Genomic DNA, 25,523 nt, shown 5'->3' on the forward strand with positions numbered 1-25,523 from the left:
ATCACTTTAAATATGTCTTGCCACTCCCTTCTGACTTGCAGAGTTTCTGCGGAAAGATCAGCTGTTAACCTTATGGGGATTCCCTTATGTGTTATTTGTTGTTTTTCCCTTGCTGCTTTTAATATGTTTTCTTTGTATTTAATTTTTGACAGTTTGACTGATATTTGTCTTGGCATATTTCTACTTGGATTTATCCTGTATGGGACTCCTTGTGCTTCCTGGACTTGATTAACTATTTCCTTTCCCATATTAGGGAAGTTTTCAAGTATCATCTCTTCAAATATTTTCTCAGTCCCTTTCTTTCTCTCTTTCTCTTCTGGAACACCTATAATTCGTATGTTGGTGTGTTTAATGTTTTCCCAGAGGTCTCTGAGACTGTCCTCAGTTTTATTCATTCTTTTTTCTTTATTCTGCTCTGCAGTAGTTATTTCCACTATTTTATCTTCCAGGTCATTTATCCTTTCTTCTGCCTCAGTTATTCTGCTAATGATCCTATCTAGAGTATTTTTAATTTCATTTATTGTGTTGTTCATTGTTGTTTGTTTCATCTTTAGTTCTTCTAGGTCCTTTTAAATGTTTCTTGCATTTTGTCTATTCTATTTCCAAGATTTTGGATCATCTTTACTATCATTATTCTGAATTCTTTTTCAGGTAGACTGCCTATTTCCTCTTCATTTGTTAGGTTTGGTGGGTTTTTATCTTGCTCCTTCTTCTGCTGTGTCTTTCTGTCTTTCCATTTTGCTTATCTGTGTTTGGGGTCTCCCTTTTGCAGGCTGCAGGTTCATAGTTCCCATTGTTTTTGGTGTCTGTCCCCAGTGGCTAAGGTTGGTTCAGTGGGTTGTGTAGGCTTCCTGGTGGAGGGGACTAGTGCCTGTGTTCTGGTGGATGAGGCTGGATCTTGTCTTTCTGGTGTGCAGGTCCACGTCTCGTGGTTTGTTTTGGGGTGTCTGTGGACTTATTATGATTTTAGGCAGCCTCTCTGTTAATGGGTGGCTTTGTGTTCCTTTTTATCTAGTTTTTTGGCATAGGGTGTCCAGCACTGTAGCTTGCTGGTTGTTGAGTGAAGCTGGGTGCTGGCGTTGAGATGGAGATCTCTGGGAGGTTTTCGTCATGTGATATTATGTGGAGCTGGGAGGTCTCTTGTTGACCAGGGCCCTGAAGTTGGCTCTCCCACCTCAGAGGCACAGCACTGACTCCTGGCTGCAGCACCAAGAGCCTTTCATCCACACGGCTCAGAATAAATGGGAAAAAAGTAGAGAGAAAGAATTAGTAGAAGTAGGAAGAAAGAAAGAAAGAAACAAACAAAGGAAGGAAGGAAGAAAGAAAGGAAAGAAGGAAGGAAGGAAGGAGGAAGAAAGAAGGAAAGAAGGAAAGAAAGGAGGGAGGGAGGGAGGGAGGAAAGAAGGAAGGAAGGAAGGAGGGAAGGAAGGAAAAAAGAAAGAAAGAAGATAAAGAAAAATAAACTAAAGTAAAATATAATAGAGTTACTAAATTAAAAAAATAATTATCAAGAAAAAAATTGTTTAAAAACAAAACATAAACAACAAAACAAAAACAAAAAACCAAATGGACAGAACCCTAGGACAAGTGGTGGAAGCAAAGCTATACAGACAAAATCTGATAGAGATGCATACACGTACACACTCACAAAAAGAGAAAAAGGGGAAAACATCATAAATCTTTCTCTCAAAGTCCACCTCCTCAATATGGGATGATTCGTTGTCTAAAGGTGGGAAGGAAGGAAAGAAAGAATGCAAGAAAGATAAAGTAAAATAAAGTTATTAAAATAAAAAATAATTATTAAGAAAAAATTATTTTAAAAAAATGAACGGATAGAACCCTAGGACAAATGGTGGACGCAAAGCTATACAGACAAAATCTCACAAAGAAGCATACACATACACACTCACAAGAAGAGGAAAAGGGAAAAAATCATAAATCTTCATCTCAAAGTCCAACTCCTCAATTTGGAATGATTCGTTGTGTATTCATGTATTCCACAGATGCAGGGTACATCAAGTTGATTGTGGAGCTTTAATCCACTACTTCTGAGGTTGCTGGGAGAGATTTCCCTTTCTCTTCTTTGTTCTCACAGCTCCCAGGGGCTCAGATTTGGATTTGGCCCTGCCTCTGCGTGTAGGTCACCGGAGGGCGTCTGTTTTTCCCTCAGACAGGACGGGGTTAAAGGAGCTGCTGCTTTGGGGGCTCTGGCTCACTCAGGCTGGGGGGAGGGAGGGGCACAGAGTGTGGGGCGAGCCTGCAGCGGCAGAGGCCAGCGTGACGTTGCAGCAGCCTGAGGCTTGCCGTGCGTTCTCCCGGGGAAATTCTCCCTGGATCCCGGGAACCTCACAGTGGCGGGCTGCACAGGCTCCCCAGAAGGGAGGTGTGGGTAGTGACCTGTGCTTGCACACAGGATGTTGGTGGCGGCAGCAGCAGCCTTAGCTTCTTCTACCCATCTGGAGTCCGTGCTTTTAGCCGCGGCTCACGCCCGTCTCCTTTAAGCAGCGCTCTTAATCCTCTTAATCCTCTCCTCCCACACCAGGAAACAAAGAGGAAAGAAAAAGTCTCTTGCCTCTTCGGCAGCTTCAGACCTTTTCCTTGACTCCCTCCCGGGTAGCTGTGGTGCACTAACCCCTTCAGGCTGTGTTCACGCTGCCAACCACAGTCCTCTCCCTGCGCTCCAACCAACGGAAGCCTGAGCCTCAGCTCACAGCCCCGCCCACCCCAGCGGGTGAGCAGACAAGCCTCTCGGGCTGGTGAGTGCCACTCAGCACCGATCCTCTATGTGGGAATCTCCCTGCTTTGCCCTCCACACCCCTGTTGCTGCGCTCTCCTCCGCGGCTTCGAAGCTCCCCTGCTCTGCCACCCCCAGTCTTCGCCCGCAAAGGGGCTTCCTAGTGTGTGGAAACCTTTCCTCTTTCACAGCTCTCTCCCACTGGTGCAGGTCCCGTCCCTATTCTTTTGTCTCTGTTTTTTCTTTTTTCTTTTGCCGTACCCAGGTACGTGGGGAGTTCTTGCCTTTTGGGAGGTCTGAGGTCTTCTGCGAGTGTTCAGTAGGTGTTCTGTAGGAGTTGCTCCACGTGTAGATGTATTTCTGGCGTATCTGTCGGGAGGAAGGTGATCTCCGCATCTTACTCTTCCATCATCTTCCCCTCGTACCCCAAAGCAATCTTGAGAACGAAAAACGGAGCTGGAGGAATCAGGCTCCCTGACTTCAGACTATACTACAAAGCTACAGTAATCAAGACAGTATGGTACTGGCACAAAAACAGAAAGATAGATCAATGGAACATGATAGAAAGCCCAGAGATAAACCCACGCAAATATGGTCACCTTATCTTTGATAAAGGAGGCAGGAATGTTCAGTGGAGAAAGGACAGCCTCTTCAATAAGTGGTGCTGGGAAAACTGCACAGGTACATGTAAAAGCATGAGATTAGAACACTCCCTCACACCATACACAAAAATAAGCTCAAAATGGATTAAAGACGTAAATGTAAGGCCAGAAACTACCAAACTCTTAGAGGAAAACATAGGCAGAACACTCTATGACATAAATCACAGCAAGATCCTTTCTGACCCACCTCCTAGAGAAATGGAAATAAAAACAAAAATAAACAAATGGGACCTAATGAAACTTCAAAGTTTTGCACAGCAAAGGAAACCATAAACAAGACCAAAAGACAACCCTCAGAATGGGAGAAAATATTTGCAAATGAAGCAACCGACAAAGGATTAATCTCCAAAATTTACAAGCAGCTCATGCAGCTCAATAACAAAAAAACAAACAACCCAATCCAAAAATGGGCAGAAGACCTAAATAGACATTTCTCCAAAGAAGATATACAGACTGCCAACAAACACATGAAAGAATGCTCAACATCATTAATCATTAGAGAAATGCAAATCAAAACTACAATGAGATATCATCTCACACCAGTCAGAATGGCCATCATCAAAAAATCTAGAAACAATAAATGCTGGAGAGGGTGTGGAGAAAAGGGAACACTCTTGCACTGCTGGTGGGAATATGAATTGGTTCAGCCACTATGGAGAACAGTATGGAGGTTCCTTTAAAAAGTACGAATAGAACTACCACATGACCCAGCAATCCCACTACTGGGCATATACCCCGAGAAAACCAAAATTCAAAAAGAGTCATGTACCAAAATGTTCACTCTAGCTCTATTTACAATAGCCCAGAAATGGAAAGAACCTAAGTGTCCATCATTTGATGAATGGATAAAGAAGATGTGGCACATATATATAATGCAATATTACTCAGCCATAAAAAGAAACGAAATTGAGCTATTTGTAATGAGGTGGATGGACCTAGAGTCTGTCATACAGAGTGAAGTAAGTCAGAAAGAGAAAGACAAATACTGTATGCTAACACATATATATGGAATCTAAGGAAAAAAATGTCATGGAGAACCTAGGGGTGAGACAGGAATAAAGACACAGACCTACTAGAGAGTGGACTTGACGATATCGGGAGAAGGCAGGGTGAGCTGTGACAAAGCGAGAGAGAGGCATGGACATATATACACTACCACATGTAAGGTAGATAGCTAGTGGGGAGCAGCCGCATGGCACAGGGAGATCAGGTCGGTGCTTTGTGACCACCTAGAGGGGTGGGATAGGGAGTGTGGGAGGGAGGGAGACGCAAAAGGGAAGAGATATGGGAACATATGTATATGTATAACTGATTCACTTTGTTATAGAGCAGAAACTAACACACCATTGTAAAACAATTATACTCTGATAAAGATGTAAAAAAAAAAAAGAGGTTCCCACTTGAAGGAAAAAAAGAACCTCTGATATATTACTATCTACAAAGTGGAAGACAAGCTACTCAGAATTAATTTAAAGCCTGAATGATAAACATAAACTCTATCATACCTTTGTTTCTCTTAGATGGAAACAGAACTTCAAAATGTTTCCATGTAAAGCTCTTGTTTCATAGGAAAGACACATCATTCCTTTATAATCTAGCGTGCAGGAATCACAGTACTTTCTGACTAATCAAATACCTTCTTAGCAAGAGCAAATTACCAAATTTAAATCTGATTTGTAAACGAGTGGTTTTCCAGGTGTCATCCAAGGATCAACGGGGATCCCAGACACCCTTTTACGCTGTCTAGTAAGGCTCCATTTCTCAATGACACATCCATATGCAGTCAGATTTTCTTCATATACCTAATCAAACTGACACCTCACAACACCTGGTCAAGCAGCTTTCTTTCACTAAGTAAACTACTTGACAAAAAATGTAAAACCATACCACTCTTCTACACAATTATTAAAAAATACTTTTTATAAAATAAATTTTTCATGTTAAACTATGATGGGCGTTATTATCACATAATAGATGATAAATATTTTTAAACTTCTCCATTCTGATTACTCATACATTAAATATAATCAGATAAAATCCACATAAACAAAAGTGCTTGAGGATCCTTAGACTTTTTTTTTTTAAACATCTCTATTGGAGCTTAACTGCTCCATAATGGTGTGTCAGCCTCCACTGTACAACAAAGTGAATCAGCTACACACACACACACAAACACACACACACAAACACACACACACATCCCCAAATCTCCTCCCTCTTGCGTCTCCTTCCCACCCTCCCTATCTCACCCCTCTAGGTGGTCACAAAGCACTGAGCTGATCTCCCTGTGCTACACAGCTGCTTCCCACTAGCTATCTATTTTACGTTTGGTAGTGTATATATGTCCATGCTGCTCTCTCACTTCGTCCCAGCTTACCCTTCCCCCACCCCATGTCCTTAAGTCCATTCTCTACAACTGCGTCTTTATTCCTGTCCTGCCCCTAGGTTCTTCACAACCTTTTTTTTTTTGTTTAATTCCATATATATGTGTTACCATATGGTATTTGTTTTTCTCTTTCTGACTTCACTCTGTATGACAGACTCTAGGTCTATCCACCTCACTATAAATAACTCAATTTTGTTCCTTTTTATGGCTGAGTAATATTCCATTGTATATATGTGCCACATCTTCTTTATCCATTCACCTGTCAATGGACACTATTGTAAACAGAGCTGCAATGAACATTGTGGTACATGACTCTTGTTTTTGAACTATGGTTTTCTCAGGGTATATGCCCAGTAGTGCGATTGTTGGGTCATATGGTTGTTCTATTTTTAGTTTTTTTAAGGAACCTCCACATAGACATTTTAATAGTGTAAAAATGTTCTAGAACCAAAAACATCAAAAATGCTACAGTAAATTTTTCTAACTATAGGCTTTTAAAGTATCCATTTCCCTATAACATTTTAATATTTAGGGAAAATATTTTAGTAAAGTCTTGTATAAAATGAAAATAACTTTTTAAAAGCAATTCTGAAGTTATAGTGAATGAATTCTTTATATCATAATGCAAGAGACATATTATCTAACAAAAGCAGCACAGTATGATTGCCCATTTCAGGATGGCAACATGGAAAGATCCTGAACTCACGTCCTCCCACAAACATGTTGAATCTACAGATACATATGGAACAGTTTCCTCTGGAGAAAACATAAGAATGGGTGGAGTGACCCGTTCACATCAGGCAAATGAGAGGAGAACACACTCAAGTAGGTAGGAAAGGCTGAGACACAGTTTTGCCATACCCAGCATGGTGACCCACAACCAGTAGGGAAGTCAAAACCAAGAGTTTCTCCCTGAGAAGCAAAGAGTTTGAACCCCACGTTGGGCACCTCAACTTTTAAGGCCTGCACCTGAGCGATGAGCACCCAAAACATATGACTGAAGACTGGTGGGGCTGACACCCACAAGACCTGCAGCGCTGTGGTGAACTAAAAGTCCTTAAAGGACCCCCACATGAGCTCATCCACCCCAGGGCCCAGGGCAGAAGCATCACTTTGAAAAGGATGAAATGAGTGAATTTGCTAATTATAAAGTGTTGGTCTGAGGGGCAGAGGGCTGGCTGTGATACTCTCTGGTGATGGAGGCTGGGGGTGCCATCCTCCTGCTTTCCCTCTGCCTTGCTAAATCTAACTTGTACCACATTTTTCCTTTCCACTGGGTACCATCTTTCATGGTGTCCCTTTGCGTTGCTAATGCTAGTGGGTGCCCTATTGGTTTGCTTGTTTCTTTTCATTTCTTTTTTTTCTGTTTATTTCTCCCCCACCCCTTTTTCTGGGTGCCATTTTTATGCTCTGTGTTTTAGGTCACCTGTATATCTAAGAGGGGGCCTTCTACACATATCCTGTACCCCAATTTTTATGTGTGGTAATGAGGTCTTTGTGGCTGCCCCTTGATTGCCTGGCTGTGGAAGTCCAGAGTCTTGGGTGTCTGGGTCCCTCAGGACTGTAACAATTGAAAGACAGCTCTTGGCAACCTACCACTCGGAGGGCACTGCACAGACAACAGACTTAAACCCAGCCTTAGTCTTTCTGAGAAAGAGGACTGTTTGCTTGTCCAGGAGCTTTAGCTTGAGGGGAAGGCTTCTAGTGTGGCACACTTCTAAAGGCCTGTGGAGTTGCTGTCAGGGAACAGAGGCTGGAGGACAGGATCTTTGCACTCTCCCTCTGCTTTGCTTCAGGTTGCTGCTATCTTCCATAACGCACCTTATCTGGTGCCCCAGTTGTTGTGTCTGCTGCCAGGGGACACCTCTACATTGCTTGGTTCTGGGGGCCAGTGATGGTCAGTGGGTACCAGAAGACCGTATCCAATGGAGGAAAGTTCTTAAACAGCTACCATCCCAGAGCACAGCAGGAGGCAATGGAACAGGGAGCTAGGGCTTTCTGTGAAAGAGGCTGATGAGCTTATTTTCATGGCTGTGGACTGAGGGGCAGGCTTCTAAGTTAAACACACATCAAAGGGCTAACTGTAAGCCTTCCAGAGACCTAGGAAAGCAGGTGTTATCTTTGAGCTCCCCCTCTTATGCTCCAGAGTGCTAGACTCTCTTGGAGCGGAGCTCTTAACACGTGTCTGGTGCCTTGCTTTTGTGGCTGCTACCCATGAAATCCCCCTCTCACCCCCTCCAATGAATGCCTGGCCTGTTGCCCTGCAAGGTTTGTGTACCTGGGTCCCACAAGAGTCAGAGACACAGCTGGCTACCACAACCAGGGCACTGCACTGATAGCACACTGAAAACACCCCCTCCTTCTGTGGAAGAAGCCTGTTTGCTTGTCCAGGAACGTTGGTGTGAGGGTCAGTCTTTGGGTTTTGCACACATCCAGAGGCCTATGGACTCGCTTTCTAGGAAAACAGGCTGAAGGATGACATCTTTGTACTCTCCCATTGCCTCACTACAGCTTACCATAATCCCCAAGAAGGTGCTTATCCATTCTTATGGAGGCCTGAATTTTACAACTGTCACCAAAGGGGCACCTGCAGATGGCCTGGTCTGGTAGCCAGCAGAGCTTAGCTCACAGTTGTATGGGACTGTACATATTTGCATTTTTTAAAAGCTGCTGCCTTTCAGGGTCAGGCTTCCAATCAGCCTGAACCTAGGTTGTGCTGAAGTCTCCCCTGACCTCTTTGGGACACTGACAAGTCCTGGAACACACTCAACAACTGGGAGATATTAAAAATAAAATGAGCTGCTTGGACAAGCAATCACCAACGTTTGAGACACAAGCAAGAGCTGCAAGGTTGAAGGATAAGATTCATCTCCTAAATGAGGCCACTCCCCCAAGACTGGGAGAGGTGGATATTTCATGGACTGTATAAAAGCAAACACAGAAAGTCAAGCAAGATGAGGAAGAGGGGAAATATGCTGTACGTGGAACAATAAAATAAAACATTGGAGAAAAACATAATGAAATGGATATAGGTAATTTACCTATTAAAGTAATACTCATAAAGATGCCCACTGAGCTAGGAGAAGAATGCATGAACACAGTGAGGAGTTCAACAAAAACAGAAAATATAAGAAAGTAACAAATCGAAGTCACAGAACTAAAAAATTGAAAAACACTGAAAAATACACTAGTGGGGTTCAATAGAACCCTTAGATGAAGCAGAAGAAAGGATCAGTGAACTCAAAGCAAGGGCAGTGGAATTCACCCCAGCAGAGCAGCAAAAGGAGAAAAAAAAAATTTTAAAGTGAAGGCAGCTTTAGGAATGTGTGAGACAACATCAGGTGGACTAACATGCATATTATAGGGGACCCAGAAGGAGAAAAGAGAGAGAAATGGGCAGAACTCTTATTTGAAAAAGAATGACTGAAAAGTTCCTTAACCTGGGGGAGGAAACACATCCAGCTCCGAGTTCCAAATAAGCTGTACTCGAAGGAAACCACAGCAAGATGCAGTATAATTAAAATAATTATAAAAAAAGTTAGAGACTTAGGGCAGCAAGAGAAAAAGCAATTTGTTACACATAAGGGAATACTCAGAAGACTATCAGCAGGTGTTTCAGCACAAACTTTGCTGCCCAGAAAGAAGCTGCACAATATAATCAAAGTGCTGAAAGAAAAAAAAGAATACCTAGTAAAGTTACCATTCAGAAGGAGAGAATTTTCCATATAAGCAACCCTACAGGAGGTGATCACCACTAAACCAGTCTTATAAGAAAAGTTAAAGGGACTTCTTTAAGCTGAAAAGAAAGGGCACTAAATAACAGGAACATATATCAAAATATAAATCACTGGTAAAGGTAAATATATATGAAAGGCAGTGGATTAATCTTTGTAAAGCTAGTATGAAGGTTAAAAGATGAAAGTAGTAAAAATTACTGTAAAAATAATAATTGGTATTAGGAAATACACAAGACAAAAGATGTAAAACATGACATCAAAAACATAAATATTGTGTGTGGGAAAATAAAAACTTAGAGCTTTAGAATGTATTCAAACTTAAGTTGTTATCAACTTAAAATACACTGTTATAAGCTGTTACATGTAAGCCTCATGGTAACTACAAAGCAACAATCTGTGGTAGATAACACAAAAAATAATGACAAAGGAATCTAAGCATACCATTTGCAAACTGCAAAGGAAGAGAGCAAGAAACAAGAAAGGAATGCTGGAACGAGAAAACAATTTTTAAAAAAATGAAATGGCAATAAATACAAATGGACTAAATTCTCCATTCAGAAGTAGTAGAGTGACTGAATGGCTAAAATAAATAACATATTTATACACTGCCTACAAGAGACTCACTTCAGGTTTCAGGACAGGCACAGACTAAGAGTGAAAGGGGGGACAAAGATATTCCATAGGAATGGAAACCAGAAGAAAGCTGTGGCAGGTATATATATATCAGATAAAATAGAGTTTATGAACAAAGACTGTAATAAGAGACAAAGAAAGGGATTACATAATGATAAAGGGGTCAGTACAGTAAGAGGATACAACATATGTAAACATTTATGCACCCAACACAGAACCATCTAAATATATAAGCAAATATTAACAGTCCTAATGGGAGAAATAGACATCAATACAATAATAGTAGGGGATTCTAATACTCCACTTATATCAACAATACAGATCATCCAGGCAGAAAATCAGTAAGAAAACGTAGGCCTTAAAGAACATGTGAGATCACATAGATTTATCAGATATATACAGAACATTCCATCAAAAAAAAAAATCAGCAGAATCACACATTTTTCTGAAGAGCATATGGAACATTCTGGAGAAGAAATTATTTTTTAGGCCACAAAACAAGCCTTAATAAATAAAGGAAGATTCAAGTGTATTCAACAACAGGTGTAAAAGTAGAGATCAATTATGAAACAAAACTGGAAAGTTCACAAATGTGTGAGATCAAACAACATGTAGTGAACCGCCCATGGGTCAATGAGGAAATCAAAAGAGAAATTTAAAGAAAAACAACCTCAAGAAAATGAGAATACAACATAACAGATTTATGGAACGCAGCAAAAGCAGTTGTAAGAGGTAGGTTCTTGGTGATAAAATAAGAGGTAGGTTCTTGGTGATAAAATGCCTAACTCAAGAAACAAACTAACTTCACACACGAAGAAAATAGAAAAAGACCAAATGAAGCCCCAAGTTACTATTAGGAAAGAAATAACAAAGATCGGGATGGAAATAAATGTAACAAAGACTCAAGAGACAATAGAAGAGAGGAATGAAATTAAGAAGCTTTTTTTCTTTTAAAAGATAGACAAATTGACGAAAGTTTAGCTAACCTTGTCAAGAAAAGGACAGGGCTTAAATACATAAAATCAGAAATAAAAGAGGAGACGTTACAACAGACACCATGGAATACAAAGGATTACAAGAGGCTGCTATAAACAATTATATGTCAGCAAATTGAATGACGCAAAAGAAATGGATGCATCCTAGAAACATACAAGGCAGGACTGAATTATGAAGAAATAGAAAACTGAACATACCAATAAATAGTAAGGACATTGAATCAGTAATCCAACACTTCCCACCAAACAAAAGTTCAGGACCAGCAGGCTTCTCTGGTCAATTTTACCAGTCAAAGAAGATTTACTACCTGTCTTTCTCAAACTTTCTGAAAATGTTGAAGGTGAGGGATGCTTCTTAACTAATGATGCTAGCATTACCCTGTTACTAAAACCTGACAAGGACACCACAAGAAAAAGAAAATTATACTTCTATATCTGTACACACCAAATACACACATCAAACTTCTGGAATGCTACACAGCAGTTCTAAGAGCAATGTTTTTAGTGATACCTATTACAAGACATAAGAAAATCTTCAAATACACAGCCTAACTTTGAACCTCAAGGAATTAGATAAAGAAGAACAAATGAAGCCTAAAGTTAGCCCAAGGAAGGAAATATTAAAGATGAGAGCAGAAATAAATGAAATAGAGGCTAAAAAGACAGTAGAAATTATCAATGAAACCGAGAGCAGGTTCTTTGAAAAGATAAACAAAATTGACAAAGCTTTAACCAGGCTCACCAAGAAAAAAAGACAATTAAAATCAGAAATATCACAAATAATTAAACTAAGAAATGAATGAGGAGACATAACTAATACCACAGAAGTACAAAGGATCATAAGAGACTACTATGAACAATTACATACCAACAAATTGGACAACCTATGAGAAATAAATTTCTAGAAACATATAACCTTCCAAGACCAAACCATAAAGAAACAAAATTTGAAGAGACAGTTTACTAGTAACAAGACTGAATCTGTAATTAACAACCTCCCCCAAAAGTCCTGGAGCACATGATTTCACTAGTGAATTCTACCAAACTTTCAAAGAAGACTTAATAACAATTTTTCCCCAACTCTACCAAAAAATAGAAGATGAAGGAACAATTTCAAACTCATTTTATGATGCCAGCATTACCCTGTTAACAAAACCTGACAAGGACACTACAAGAAAAGAAAGTTACAGGCCAATATCCCTGATGAACATAGACGAAAAAATCACCAGCAAAATATTAGCAAAGTGAATTCAACAATAAATTAAAAGATTCATACACTATAATCAAGTGGGAATTATTCCAGAGATGCAATAATGGTTCAATATTTGCAAATCAACATTGTATACCACATTAACAAGATGAAGGACAAAAATGATATGATTATCTCAATAGATAAAAAAAAAGCATTTAACAAAATTCAAACCATTTTTGACAAAAACTCTAAAAAAAGTGGGTATACAGGGAGCATACCTGAACATAATAAAGGTCATTATGACAAACCCACAGCAAACATCATACTCAAACATGAAAAACTAAAAGCTTTTCCTCTAAGACCAGGAACAAGGCAAAGATGCTCACTCTCGCCACTTTTATTCAACATAGTATTGAAAGTCCTAGGCACAGCAATCTGACTAGAAAAAGAAAGAAATCCAAAATGGAAAGGAATAAGTACACCTATAACTATCTGCAGATGACATGATATGACATATAGGGAACTCTAAGGACTCCACCAAAAAGTTGTTAGAACTAATAAATGAAGTTGCAATAAATTTGCAGGATACAAAACCAATATAGAGAAATATTTTACATTTCTAAACACTAACAGTGATCTGTCAGAAAGACAAATGATGAAAGACAATCCCATTTACAATTGTATCAAAAAGAATAAAATACCAGGAATAAATTGAACGACGGAGGTGAAAAACCTGTACAATGATGAGAGAAACTGAAGAAAAAAACAAATAAATAGAAAGATATTCTGTGCTTGTGGATTGGCAGAATTAATACTGTTAAAATGTCAATAATACTCAAAGCAATCTACAGAGTCAATGCAATCCCTATCAAAATACCAATGGCATTTCCCACAGAAAGGGAATAAACAATCCTAAAATTGGCATCCACAAATGACCCCAATAGTCAAAGCAATCTTGAGAAAGAACTAACCTGGAAGAATCACACTTCCTGACTTCAAACTAAATAACAAAGCTATAGTCAAATCAGTATGATATCTGTTTAAAAGACACATAGATCAATGGAGGAGAGCAGACAGCCTAGAAGTAAACCTACTCATATATGGTCAGTTAACTTACAACAAAAGAGACAAGAATATAAAATGGGGAAAGGACATTCTCTTCAATAAATAGTGATAAGAATACTAGACAGCCACACACAAAAGAATGAAACCGGACCACTAGCTTACACCATATAAAAAATTAACCAAAATGGATTAAAGATTTGGCTATAAGATGTGAAACTACAAAACTCCAAGAGGAAAACATAGGTGGTATGTCAAAACCCTGACACTGTTCTTGGTGACAACATTTTGGATTTGACATCAAAAACACAGGCAAAAGTAGCAAAAATAAGCAAATGTACTATATCAAACTAAAAACTTTCTGCACAGCAAAGGAAACCATTAACCAAATAAAAAGGCAACCTAATGAGTGGGAAAAGATACCTTCAAATTCTATATCTCATATGGGGTTAATATCCAAAATATATAAAAAATTCACACAACTCAATTGAAAAAAACAAAAAAATCAATTAAAAAAATGGCCAAAGAATCTGAAATAGACATTTATCTAAAGACATACAGATGACCAACACATGTAAAGGCACATGTAAAGATGCTCAACATCTCTAATTATTAGAGAAGTGCAAATCAAAACCACAGTGAGATACCACCTCACACCTGTCAAAATGGCTATAATCAAAAAGAACAGAAATAACAAGATTTAGTGAGGATGTGGAGAAAGGGGAACCCTCCTACACCGTTGGTGGGAATGTAAATTGGTGCAGCCACTATGAACAATAATATGGAGGTTCCTTAAAAATCAAAAATAGAGTTACCATATGATCAAGCAACACCACTTCTGGATATTTATCCAAAAAGAAATAAGTGATAACATTAATTTGAAAAGATACATGTATCTCAATATTTATAACAGCATTAGTTACAACAGCCAAGATATGCAAACAAGGTAAGTGGCCATTGTCAGGTGAATGAATAAAGAAGATGTGGTAAATACACACACACGTTGGAATATTACTCAGCCAGAAAAGAAGAAAATCTTGTCATTTGTGACAACATGGAGAAATCTTGACAGTACTGTGCTAAAATGAGGTAAGTCAAAGACATAAAGTATGGTCTCACTTATATGTGGAATCTAAAACAAACAAACTAAGACGGTCATAGATACAGAGAGAAGATTGGTGGTGGCCAGAGCTGAAGGACAGAGTGAAATGAGTAAAGGTGCTAGACTTAATCATTCTGTATTGTGTATTTGAAAGTTGCTATGAAAGTAAATCTTATAGGTTCTCATCACAAGAAAAAAAAAAGTTGTAACCATGGTGGTGATGAACGTAAATGTAAATTCCCTGTAAAACAGAGGTGGAAACATTTATACAAGACAGTCTATCAATTATTGAGAGATGTAAAAACTGTCTGGGATGTAAGCGGTCATATTTCTTTTCTGTTTTTCTATAAAAATAGGAATCTTAAATACATGCCAAACTTCTGTACACATTTTTTCTACTAGGAAGCAAAAGACATACAGGAAACTTGCCAGGGTTCAGCCCTAGAAGTAGAGTCTCATGTTTGCACATTAAAGAAGGTGAACTTCTAAGAACATTAAGAACTCCTTCTACAAAGAGGAGTATTTTAAGAGATAATAGATTTTAAAATGTAGAGTCTAATTTACTATCTTTAAGTCATTTACTTTAAATAGTACTTTACTTTTTAAATGTTTATTTTTTATTAATTTCTACTGAAGTATAGTTGCTTTATAATGTGTTAGTTTCAGGTGTACAGTCAAGTGATTCAGTTATACATATATAAACAGATATTGCCTTTTTATACTCTATTCCATTATAGGTTATTACAAGATATTGAGTATAGTTCCCAGCGCTATACTGTAGGTCCTTGATGGTTATCTATTTTATATATACTAGTATGTATATTTTAATCCCAAACTAATTTATCCATCCTCCCTTTCCCCTCTACCATTTCTGACCCAGGACCAATATATTTCATGCTCAGAAGACAAGTTCACTTCTCCTTCTTCACCCCATGGTTTCAGATCCCAAGACTCAGCTCCTGCATTGTTCCCACAAAAGACCGCATAAACTGGACAAGTTTGGAGGACCCAGGCCTTGAATCCAAGCATAATGGTAACACCTGCTCTGGGGGTTCCCTGGATTTGTGCCCTGGGATCTCCACATGGCAAGGGCAGAATCAGTCACTGGTGTGTGGGTGTCAGGTCCTCAGAAGCAAGTAGTATTCACAGGACTGAATCCATCCCATTAACAGAGAACCAAGTGGAACTGCCAGGGCCTCCCACCCAGAACGTACACAAGAGAATACCATGGGAAGAATGGAAAGTGATATTAAGCGGAAACAATACAGAAGCACAAGAGCACAGATGAAACTTCCATTTCATATCCCTTTGCAGAGTCAGAAGCAATAAATTCTGGGTTTATTTTGAGCGAGGTGAGAGGGCACTCTACCATGCCAGGCAAATTAGAATGTACTCTGCCCATTCCTATGCACTGGACTCTCCAAACCACACCGCTTCCCTCCAGCGCTGACATTAGCCCCTAAGGACAGGACACAGACCTATCAATTAATGATGAATAACCAAGCAGAGATAACCCCCAGCAAATACAGAGGACAATCCTAACATTCGATGAAACAGTCATTATAAGGGCATCTGTACTAACCAAATAATTCAGGTGACTATTAAACTCTACCTAGAGAATGCTCACAGAGATACAGCTTATGATCCTGGTAATACAGTGAATTTTAAGGAGCCAGTATGTTATCAAATGGGCGGTGGGCTCTCCAAAGCTCAGCAAATATCCCCAAACTTCTAACAGCTGTGCAACGTGGAAAGCAGACCCAGCCTTCCACGCAATCCGTGATCACACAGCAATCTGTGATCACACACAGCAAACGCAAACCAGGAGACAGGGCACACGATGAAAGGGCGAGCAACAGAGGACAAAGGACTCTGTGCTGGCTTCATGTGTCCCACACTGGGAGAGCCCCAAGACCAACTGAAGAGGCGCACGTTCAGAAAGACATGCGAGAGAGCGGAGACTTCCTGCTGCCAAAAGGGCAGCCTTTGCTGGCGAGAAATCAAAGTCTGAGATAAAAGTAAGAGGTAGACTGCGGAAACGGAGATGCTGCTGATGTCAGGAACGAGGTTCCTCCGTGGTCACGGAGCCGACCACCACCTGCCTCCGGCCCCCTGTTGGCTGGAGACCCGACACCTGTCCTGGGCGCTGTCCTGGAAACACAGGGGCCGGGTGCACCCGGTACCTGCAGCGGGAGTGGGCGGGGTCTAAGTGGTGGGTTCCCTGGTCTTCCTTACTCTATCCGGTTCTCGACCACCTCCCACTTGTAATAGGGACCGGGAGCCTCTGAGCCCTGGGCACCCCCTGCAGATGGCAGGCACCGGCTCCCTCCACCTTCCGCCAGGCCGTAGCTGCCTGAGTAACAAGGCTTCGGCTTTGCCAGCTGCTCCTCCGCCGGAAGCCGGCCCCGCCTGCCCAGCCAGCCCACCTTTCCGTGGCACCCTGCACGGATGTGGCCCGGGAGCGCTGGATCTCCTCCTCCAGGCGCCGCCGCTCCTCCTCCAGCCGGGCCACGTCCTCCGCCGGCCTCCTCTGCTGGATGATGAGCTGCAGCTCCTGAAGCAGGGCCTCCTTCTCCTTGATGAGCTTCAGCCGGTCCCTGTCGGCCTCGGCCATGCGCGGCCAGGACTCGCTCTCAAACTGGGCCACCTGCCTCTGGATATTTGCGACTCTGCGAGACAGGGACACTGAAAAATCCATGAACTTCATTTTTAAAATTCTCTTCACAATACAGACGCTAAAATCCTCAACTAAGTATTAGCAAATAGAATCCAACATAACACAAAAAGATTTACACCACAACCATCAAGTGGGATTTATCCTAGATGTGCTGGTTCAACATTCAAAAATCAATTAATATAATCCATCACAGCAACAGATTAAAAAAGATCATGTGACCATATCAAGAGATGCAGAACAAGCATCTGACAAAATCTAGCATTCATTTAGTATATATGAAAAACAAAACCAAAAACACCCCTCTAAAATAGAAACTTCCTCAATTTGATAAAGCACATCTACAAAAAAAAAATAATAATACAACTAATACCATTCTGTTTTTAATTTTTTTATTAATTTATTTTGGGCTGTGTTGGGTCTTCATTTCTGTGCGAGGGCTTTCTCTAGTTGTGGCAAGTGGGGGCCACTCCTCATCACAGTGTGCAGGCCTCTCACTATCGCGGCCTCTCTTGTTGCGGAGCACAGGCTCCAGACGCACAGGCTCAGCAGTTGTGGCTCACGGGCCTAGTTGCTCCGTGGCATGTGGGATCCTCCCAGACCAGGGCTCGAACCCGTGTTCCCTGCATTAGCAGGCAGATTCTCAACCACTGCGCCACTAGGGAAGCCCCAATACCATTCTTAATGGTGTGAAGCTCAAGCTTTCTCACTGATATCAACTTCAAAACAACGGTTTACCCCATCACTAATCCTTTTCAACGTCATATGGAAGTCCTAACTAATGGAATAACATAAAAGGAATACACTGTGCACAGATTGGAAAGAAAGACATAAAACAGTCCTTGTTCACAGCTCACATAATCATCTATGAGGAAAACCCAAAAGAAACTGATAAAAAAAAATTTCCCTTGGAACTCTTAAGCAATTAGTGCAAGATTGAAGTATACAAGCTTATACAAAAGTCAATTGCTTTCCTAAATACCATCAATAAACAAGTGGATCTTAAATTTAAAACACAATACCATTCACATGGCACCTCCAAAAATGAAATACTTAGTTATAAGTCTAACAAAACTTGTACAAGATCTATACAAAGGAAATTACAAAACTGTGATGAACTGAAACAAAGAAGAACTAAATAAATGAAGAAACATTCCATGTTCATGGATAGGAAAGATTCGACACTGTCAAGATGTCACTTCTTCCCAGCTTGCTCTATAGATACAAAACAATCCCAATCAAAATTCTAGCAACTTGTATTTGTGGACATAACGAAATTGATTCTAAAGGGACAACAGGCCCAGAACAGTCAACACAATACTTAAGGAAGAGAACAAAGCTGGAGAACTGACACTATGAGACCTCAAGACTTAATATAAAGCAGTACGGTAATCAAGATAGTGTGGCACTGGCGAAAGAATATGATAGCAAAGACAGTCTTTTCATCAAATGGTGCAGGAACAACTGGACATCCACATGCAAAAAAAAAAATCATCTAGACACAGACTTCACACCCTTCACAAAATTTAACTCAAGACCTAAATATAAAATGCAAAACTATAAAACTCTTAGGAGATTACATAGGAGAAAACTAATAAGACCTTGGTTTGGAAATGTCATTTTAGATACAATACCAAAGGCATGATCCATGAAAGAAATAATGGGTAAGTTCAACTTCATTAAAATTAAAACTTCTGCTCAGTGAAAGCCAATGTCAACACATGTGAGACAACAAATCACAGACTGGGAGGAAACATTTGCAAAAGACACATCTGATCAGAACTGTTATCCAAAATATAGAAAGAATACTTAAAACTCAACAGTGAGAGAACAAAGAACTCAATTAAATGGGCCACCACCAATTAATGGACACCTCACTGAAGAAGATAAACAGACAGCAAAGCATATGAAAAAAAGATGCTCTAAATCATACGTCACCAGGGAAATGAAAATTAAAACAACAGTGAGGTTCTACTGCACACCTATTAGAATGGCCAAAATGAGGACACTGACAACGTCAAATGCCGGTGAGGATGTGGAGTAACAGGAACTCCCATTCACTGCTGGAAGGAATGCAGAATGCTACAGCCACTTTGGCAGTTTCTCACAAAACTAAACACTCTTACCATGTGATCCAGCAGTCACACTCCTTGGTGTTTACCCAAAAGAGCTGAAATTTTATGTCCACACAAATCTACACATGGATGTTTTTAGCAGCTTTGTTTATAACAGACAAACCTTGGAAGCAATTTGTTTCCATCTCACTGCTTATTCATTTTGTCCTGCTTTTATTTATATCGTCTATGTATCAAGAAACACTTCCCTTTATGTTTTTACATTTTATCAATGGAAATATACGTTTATTCCATCAATAATATTGTACATAGGATAAAAAAATAAACTTGGAAGCAACCAAGATGTCCTACTTTAGTAGATGAACAGAGAAATAAACTATGGTACATTTAAACAATGGGATATTATTCAGCACTAAAAAGGAATGAGCCATCAAGACATGAAATACAGGAAGGAAATTTACACAGTATTATAAGTGAAGAAGTCAATCTGAAAAGGCTACATACTGCATGATTATATGTATATGACTTTCTGGAAAACTATGGAGTTAGTAAATACTCAGTGGTTTTCATAGGTTAGTGCTGAGGAAGGAATGAGTAGGCAAAGCACTGTGGATTTTTAGGGAAGTGAAAAGACTGTACTGAATACCATAATATTGGATACATGTCATTATACATTTGTCCAAATGCACAGAATGTACAATACCATGAATGAACCCTAATGTAAAGGAACGATGGACTTCAGGTGATTATGATGTGACAATGTAGGTTCATGAATTGTAACAAATGTACCTACCCTCTGGTACATCTCTGGAGATGTTTATAGTGAGGGAGGTTACATGTGTAGATAGGTAAGAAGTACATGGGAACTCTATATTGTCCACTGAGTTTTGCTGTAAACCTGAAAATGCTCTAAAAAATAAAATATATGTAAAATATAAAATATACATAAGAAGGTGAAATGCAATGTTCTTTCATGAATAATCTACCTAAGTAGTTACCTAGACATTTTAAAGGTTATTCACTGTAACCTTATAGGTTACATCTCTAGAAAATAAGAAATCACTCACTGTGTTTGGTAAATGTTACAGCAAAACATGTAACAATTACTTGCTAAGCATAGCATTGACCTATTTTCTGAGTTTAGTGCAGCCTGGCAAATTCCAGCCTACACTATGCATTTTCAGAACAAACATGCAAAATGCCCAGAGGAATATTCACAAGAGGCAACATTCCTTCAAAAAATACGAGCAGGCTAAAGAGAAGAAGTATATGATTAATAATGTGACCACTGTAGATAATCAATATGGATAATGAATTTTGAAATATTACATGTGGAAATTTTAAAGTCCAACACTACTACATCATAACAAGCAAGAATAAATTGAATATAAAACCACTTAGCAAACTGAAGACCTAGGTCAGTTAATGCTTGTCCTTAGCAGGGAGTCATGTGAGCTGCTTCTGTTGATATTTTTACATTTCCTAAGAAGCCAAGAAAAGTGAAATTCCAGACATACATAAATTATACACAATGATGAGAGCCAATTATTTAGCCAGAAAGTATCCTCCTTACACTAGCTGGTATCCTGCTGTTTTGTCTTCAAGATAGTATTTCATTTTTGACGAAAGAAATTTCTTTTTGATACGTTTTATAGCTTTAAGTACGACATATTTTAAACAACTGTGTTTTAACAAGTTACCAAAGGGTGAAAAGAGATAAAGTCGCTAAGCAGGTGACAGTAATGCTAAAGCAGTGGGACAATATTGAAAACAAGGGGCCCTAAGCATTTGAGGAGAAATATGACGTATTAATTGTCTCAGTTTTGCCCATGTTCTAAAATTAAGACTAGGAAAGATAAACAAACAGGCACAAATATAGTCAAATACTGAATTTCAGAAGCCAGACTATTTATTATTATTTAGGTCAATATAAATAATTGCATCTAAATTCTTTCAAACAAAATGAAATGGAATATCTACTGCTATTACCTGTTACTCTAGTACTTAAAATGTCTTTGAAAACAATTATGTGTGGCTTTTTCCATTAATGGCTCAACATTAACCTATTGAGCTAAATAACTAAAAGGAAAAAACAATAGTTTAACTTAGGCTGGTCTGAGGGACTGATAGTCTAAGAGGAAGGAAAAAGGGAGTTCTCAGCCAGAAGGATAAAAAAAAGCTGAAAAATCTCCATTCTTAATGAATCAGATCTTTACAAGTGTTAGCAATATTTTGAATTTGACATTTTAAATGCACTTGACATTTTGTTACATGTATTCGGAAGCTAAACAAAAAATGAGAATCCATTATTTTGTATTAAATTAGACACTGCATTTTGGTAAAATTGTAGGTAGACACATACTGAACTGTGTTCAATTTCTCTCCAGGGAAAAAGAAGTAAGCAGGAGGCAAGATATTTAAAATGAGTTTCTTACCTCTTTCTGGCCTCCTCACATTGCCGATTAAGTCTGACTTGGTCTACAAGGTTTGCTTTATCATCAAAGGCAAACTTTGGGGAATAAAAGAAAAACAATAAAAATTCACATTAAAACATTTTCAAAATTGTAAATTCATTTAAATTTCAGCAACAGTTAAAAATATTCTTTTAATTCTTCTTTAAATTTCAATTTTTTAAAGCACTGGAAGGAAATGTACCAAATAAAATTCTGTTGCAATCTCTGACCAGAGGGGTTTGGGAATCTGGGTTTAATATTATCTAAACAGTGGACTTTTTTTCCCCAGGGGAAAAATATTCGTTTGTTATTATATCAAACAAAATTGAAGTTTTTTGTTTTTGTTTTTTGTGGTACGCGGGCCTCTCACTGTTGTGGCCTCTCCTGTTGCGGAGCACAGGCTCCGGACATGCAGGCTCAGCAGCCATGGCTCACGAGCCCAGCCACTCCGCGGCATGTGGGATCTTCCCGGACTGGGGCACGAACATGTGTCCCCTGCATCGGCAGGGGAACTCTCAACCACTGCGCTACCAGGGAAGCCCAAAATTGAAGTTTTTAAAGAAAGAAATAATTTATTAAGAGTTGATACAAAGTTTAAAATATTACCCCATTTTGTACAGTGTTCTCAAATATCAAGTTTCTCAATGAATACGGAATGATCATGTCCTACTAAGAAATAATAAAATCTGAAGAAGACAGACTAGTATGTGTTTGGGATATAGGATACCTCTCTCCAATATGGTATGCTATATAAAAGAACAAAATGTAAAAATAAGGAAATCAAAGAATAAAAATGACTGGGATTGGGCAATATTACTTTAAGAGCTAGAATATAAAATGTGGTGTTCTGGATCCAATCAGTAGTTGTATTTAAATATTTTTCCTACTAATTACACTGAAGTGAACGACATGCTAGACAAAACAAAAAGACCTATACGAAACACAACTGTGGCTTACTTTTTTTCATTCCTGGAAATGTCATAAAAATGTATTTTCAACAAATCCTTCAGGGACTTCCCTGGTGGTGCACGGGTTAAGAACCCTCCTGCCAATGCAGGGGACACGGGTTCAATTCCTGGTCCAGGAAGATCCTACATGCCATGGAGCAACTAAGCCTGTGCACCGCAACTACTGAGCCTGTGCTCTAGAGCCTGCAAGCCACAACTACTGAGCCTGCATGCTGCAACTAATGAAGCCCGCGCACCTATAGCCCATGCTGCGCAAGAGAAGCCACCACAATGAGAAGCCCGCGCACCACAATGAAGAGTAGCCCCCGCTTGCTGCAACTAGAGAAAGCCTGCACACAACAAAGACCCAACGCAGCCAACAATAAATAAATTTTAAAAAAATCCTTCTAGGTGTAGACTTGACTTTATTAGATCATATATTATGACCACTAAGTCTTTTTCCTTTTAATAACTTCATGTCAACAAATATTTAAGAACATTCTACTTGAATGATTAGTAATTTATCTGTTGATACACATTTTGATAAGTTTCTATTGTGAATTTCTCTACACGTGTATTGCCTTGGAAATATACTGAACAACAAGATGAAGAAGTGGCTTATGGTGCACTGAAAATTCTCCAATGAAATGAGTCACAATCATATATTTAAACAGTTCTATCAGCTCACCCTTTCCACAAACTCTGCTCAGTATACATATTTCGATATGAAGTTTGACATCTTCAGAAACTTTCCAGAAAGGAAATGCTCTACTTGTCTTTTCATCATCCTCTTTATCACTGAGCTGATTCTTCAGTGAGATTAATACACTTCACTCCTTAAATCTCTTCTAAAAGTAATTTACAAACTTGTAGGCTTCACTCTTCTTTGAGACAAATAAAAATGTTTTAGTCAAAAACAAAGCAACCTACAATTAAAAAATACCAAAATGGTTCCTGTCTCAGTTTCTATATAGTCCTATACCATGTACCACAAATTCCAAATTCCAATGTTATGCTGATATTGCTTGTAAGTCTCTGGTTACAAATCCCTATTCTTGGAAAACATGTCATATACCTAACACCTGTCCTCAAAACTGGCTCATAATATTAACTAAAATAGATACACTTCTAAGTTGGCCCTCAACAATCTTCACTTTCTGTTATTCAGCCCAGGTGTGTTCACCTCTACTAGAAAGTAGGTTGGACCCAGTGACTTGATTCGATCCAACAGAAAAGAGCAAAAGTAAAGAAAAGTCATTTCTGTGATTAGGTTACAATGGATTGTTACTCCCATTATGTTAGGTGACTTTCTCTATTGCCTTCTCAGCTTGCACATTTTGGTGAAACAAACTGCCATGCTGAAGAGTATAGGTGATTTACAATGTTGTGTTAGTTTCAGGTGTATAGCAAAGTGAATCAGTTTTACATATACATGTATCCACTCTTTTTAAAATTCTTTTCCCACGTAGGTCATTACAGACTGTTGAGTAGAGTTCCCTATGCTATAGAGTAGGTCCTTATTAGCTATAAACTTTACACATAGTAGTGTCTATATGTCAATCCCAATCTTCCAGTTTATCCCTCCTCCCCTTTCCCCGTCTAACCACAGTTTGTTTTCTACATCTGTGACTCTATTTCTGTTTTGTATATAGGTTCATTTGTATCGTTTTTTTTGATTCCACATATAAGCAATATCATATATTTGTCTTTCTCTGTCTGACCTACTTCACTTAGTATGGTAATCTCTAGTTCCATCCATATTGCTGCAAATGGCATTATTTCATTCTTTTTTATGGCTGAGTAGTATTCCATTGTATATATGTACCACATCTTTATCATTCCATGGTCAATGGACACTTAGCTTGCTTCCATGTCCTGGCTATTGTAAATAGTGCTGCAGTGAACACTGGGGTGCATGTATTTTTTCGAATTATGGTTTTCTCTGGATATATGCCCAGGATTGGGATAGCAGGATCATATGTAGCTCTATTTTTAGCTTTTTAAGGAAGCTCCATACTGTTATCCATAGTGGCTGCACCAGTTTACATTTCCAACAACAGTGGAATTTATTGCTTGTAGACTTTTTGATAATGGGCATTCTGACTGCTGTGAGGTGATATCGCATTGTAATTTTGATTTGCATTTCTCCGATAATTAGTGATGTTGAGCATATTTTCATGTGACTTTTGGCGATCAGTATGTCTTATTTTGAGAAATGTCTACTTAGATCTTCCACCCATTTTTTTGATTGCCTTGTTTGTTTCTTTTTGATATCCAGCTGCATGAGCTGTTTGTATATTTTGGAGATTTATCCCTTGTTGGTCACTCTGCAAATATTTTTTCTCATCTGTCTTTCCCTAGTCTTTTCATTTTGTTTATGGTTTCCTTTGCTGGCAGAAGATTTTCAGTTTAATGAGGTCCCATTTGCTTATTTTTGTTTTTATTTTCATTACTCTAGGAGGTGGGTCAAAAATGATCTTCCTGTGATTTATGTCAAAGACTGTTCTTCCTATGTTTTCCTCTAAGAGTTTTATAGCGTCTGGTCTTACTAACCCATTTTGAGTTTATTTTTGTGTATGATGTCAGAGAATGTTCTAATTTCATTCTTTTACATGTAGCTGTCCAGTTTTCCCAGCACTCCTTATTGAAGAGACTGTCTTTTCCCCCTTGTACATTCTTGCTTGTTTGGTCACCTAATCTGAGACTGACTTTCTAATTGACCTGACACTTTGACTGCAGTTTTAAAACCCACATAGCAAGAGCTAATATATGATATCATATGTACTTATGATATAGGGCATAGCTTTTTGGTATTTTTCTCTATAGTAACATGATGTAGTAGACAGTGCAGGAGTTTAATCATCAGAGATG

General features: G+C 39.0%; 1 protein-coding gene across 1 annotated transcript in view; it reads right to left on the reverse strand.

The window, feature by feature from the left end:
• Positions 1-25,523, reverse strand: part of LOC309817700 (protein WWC3-like) — a gene marked incomplete at both ends in the record, with an annotated part of 163,436 nt that overhangs the window by 45,253 nt on the left and 92,660 nt on the right. Inside the window, 2 exon segments of the mRNA XM_082646966.1 lie at positions 16,930-17,172; positions 21,688-21,761. Of these exon segments, the coding sequence (XP_082503092.1) occupies positions 16,930-17,172; positions 21,688-21,761 (317 nt within the window).

The sequence above is a fragment of the Grampus griseus genome, assembly GCF_964374135.1.
Source record: "Grampus griseus genome assembly, chromosome: Y".
Classification (NCBI taxonomy): domain Eukaryota; kingdom Metazoa; phylum Chordata; class Mammalia; order Artiodactyla; family Delphinidae; genus Grampus; species Grampus griseus.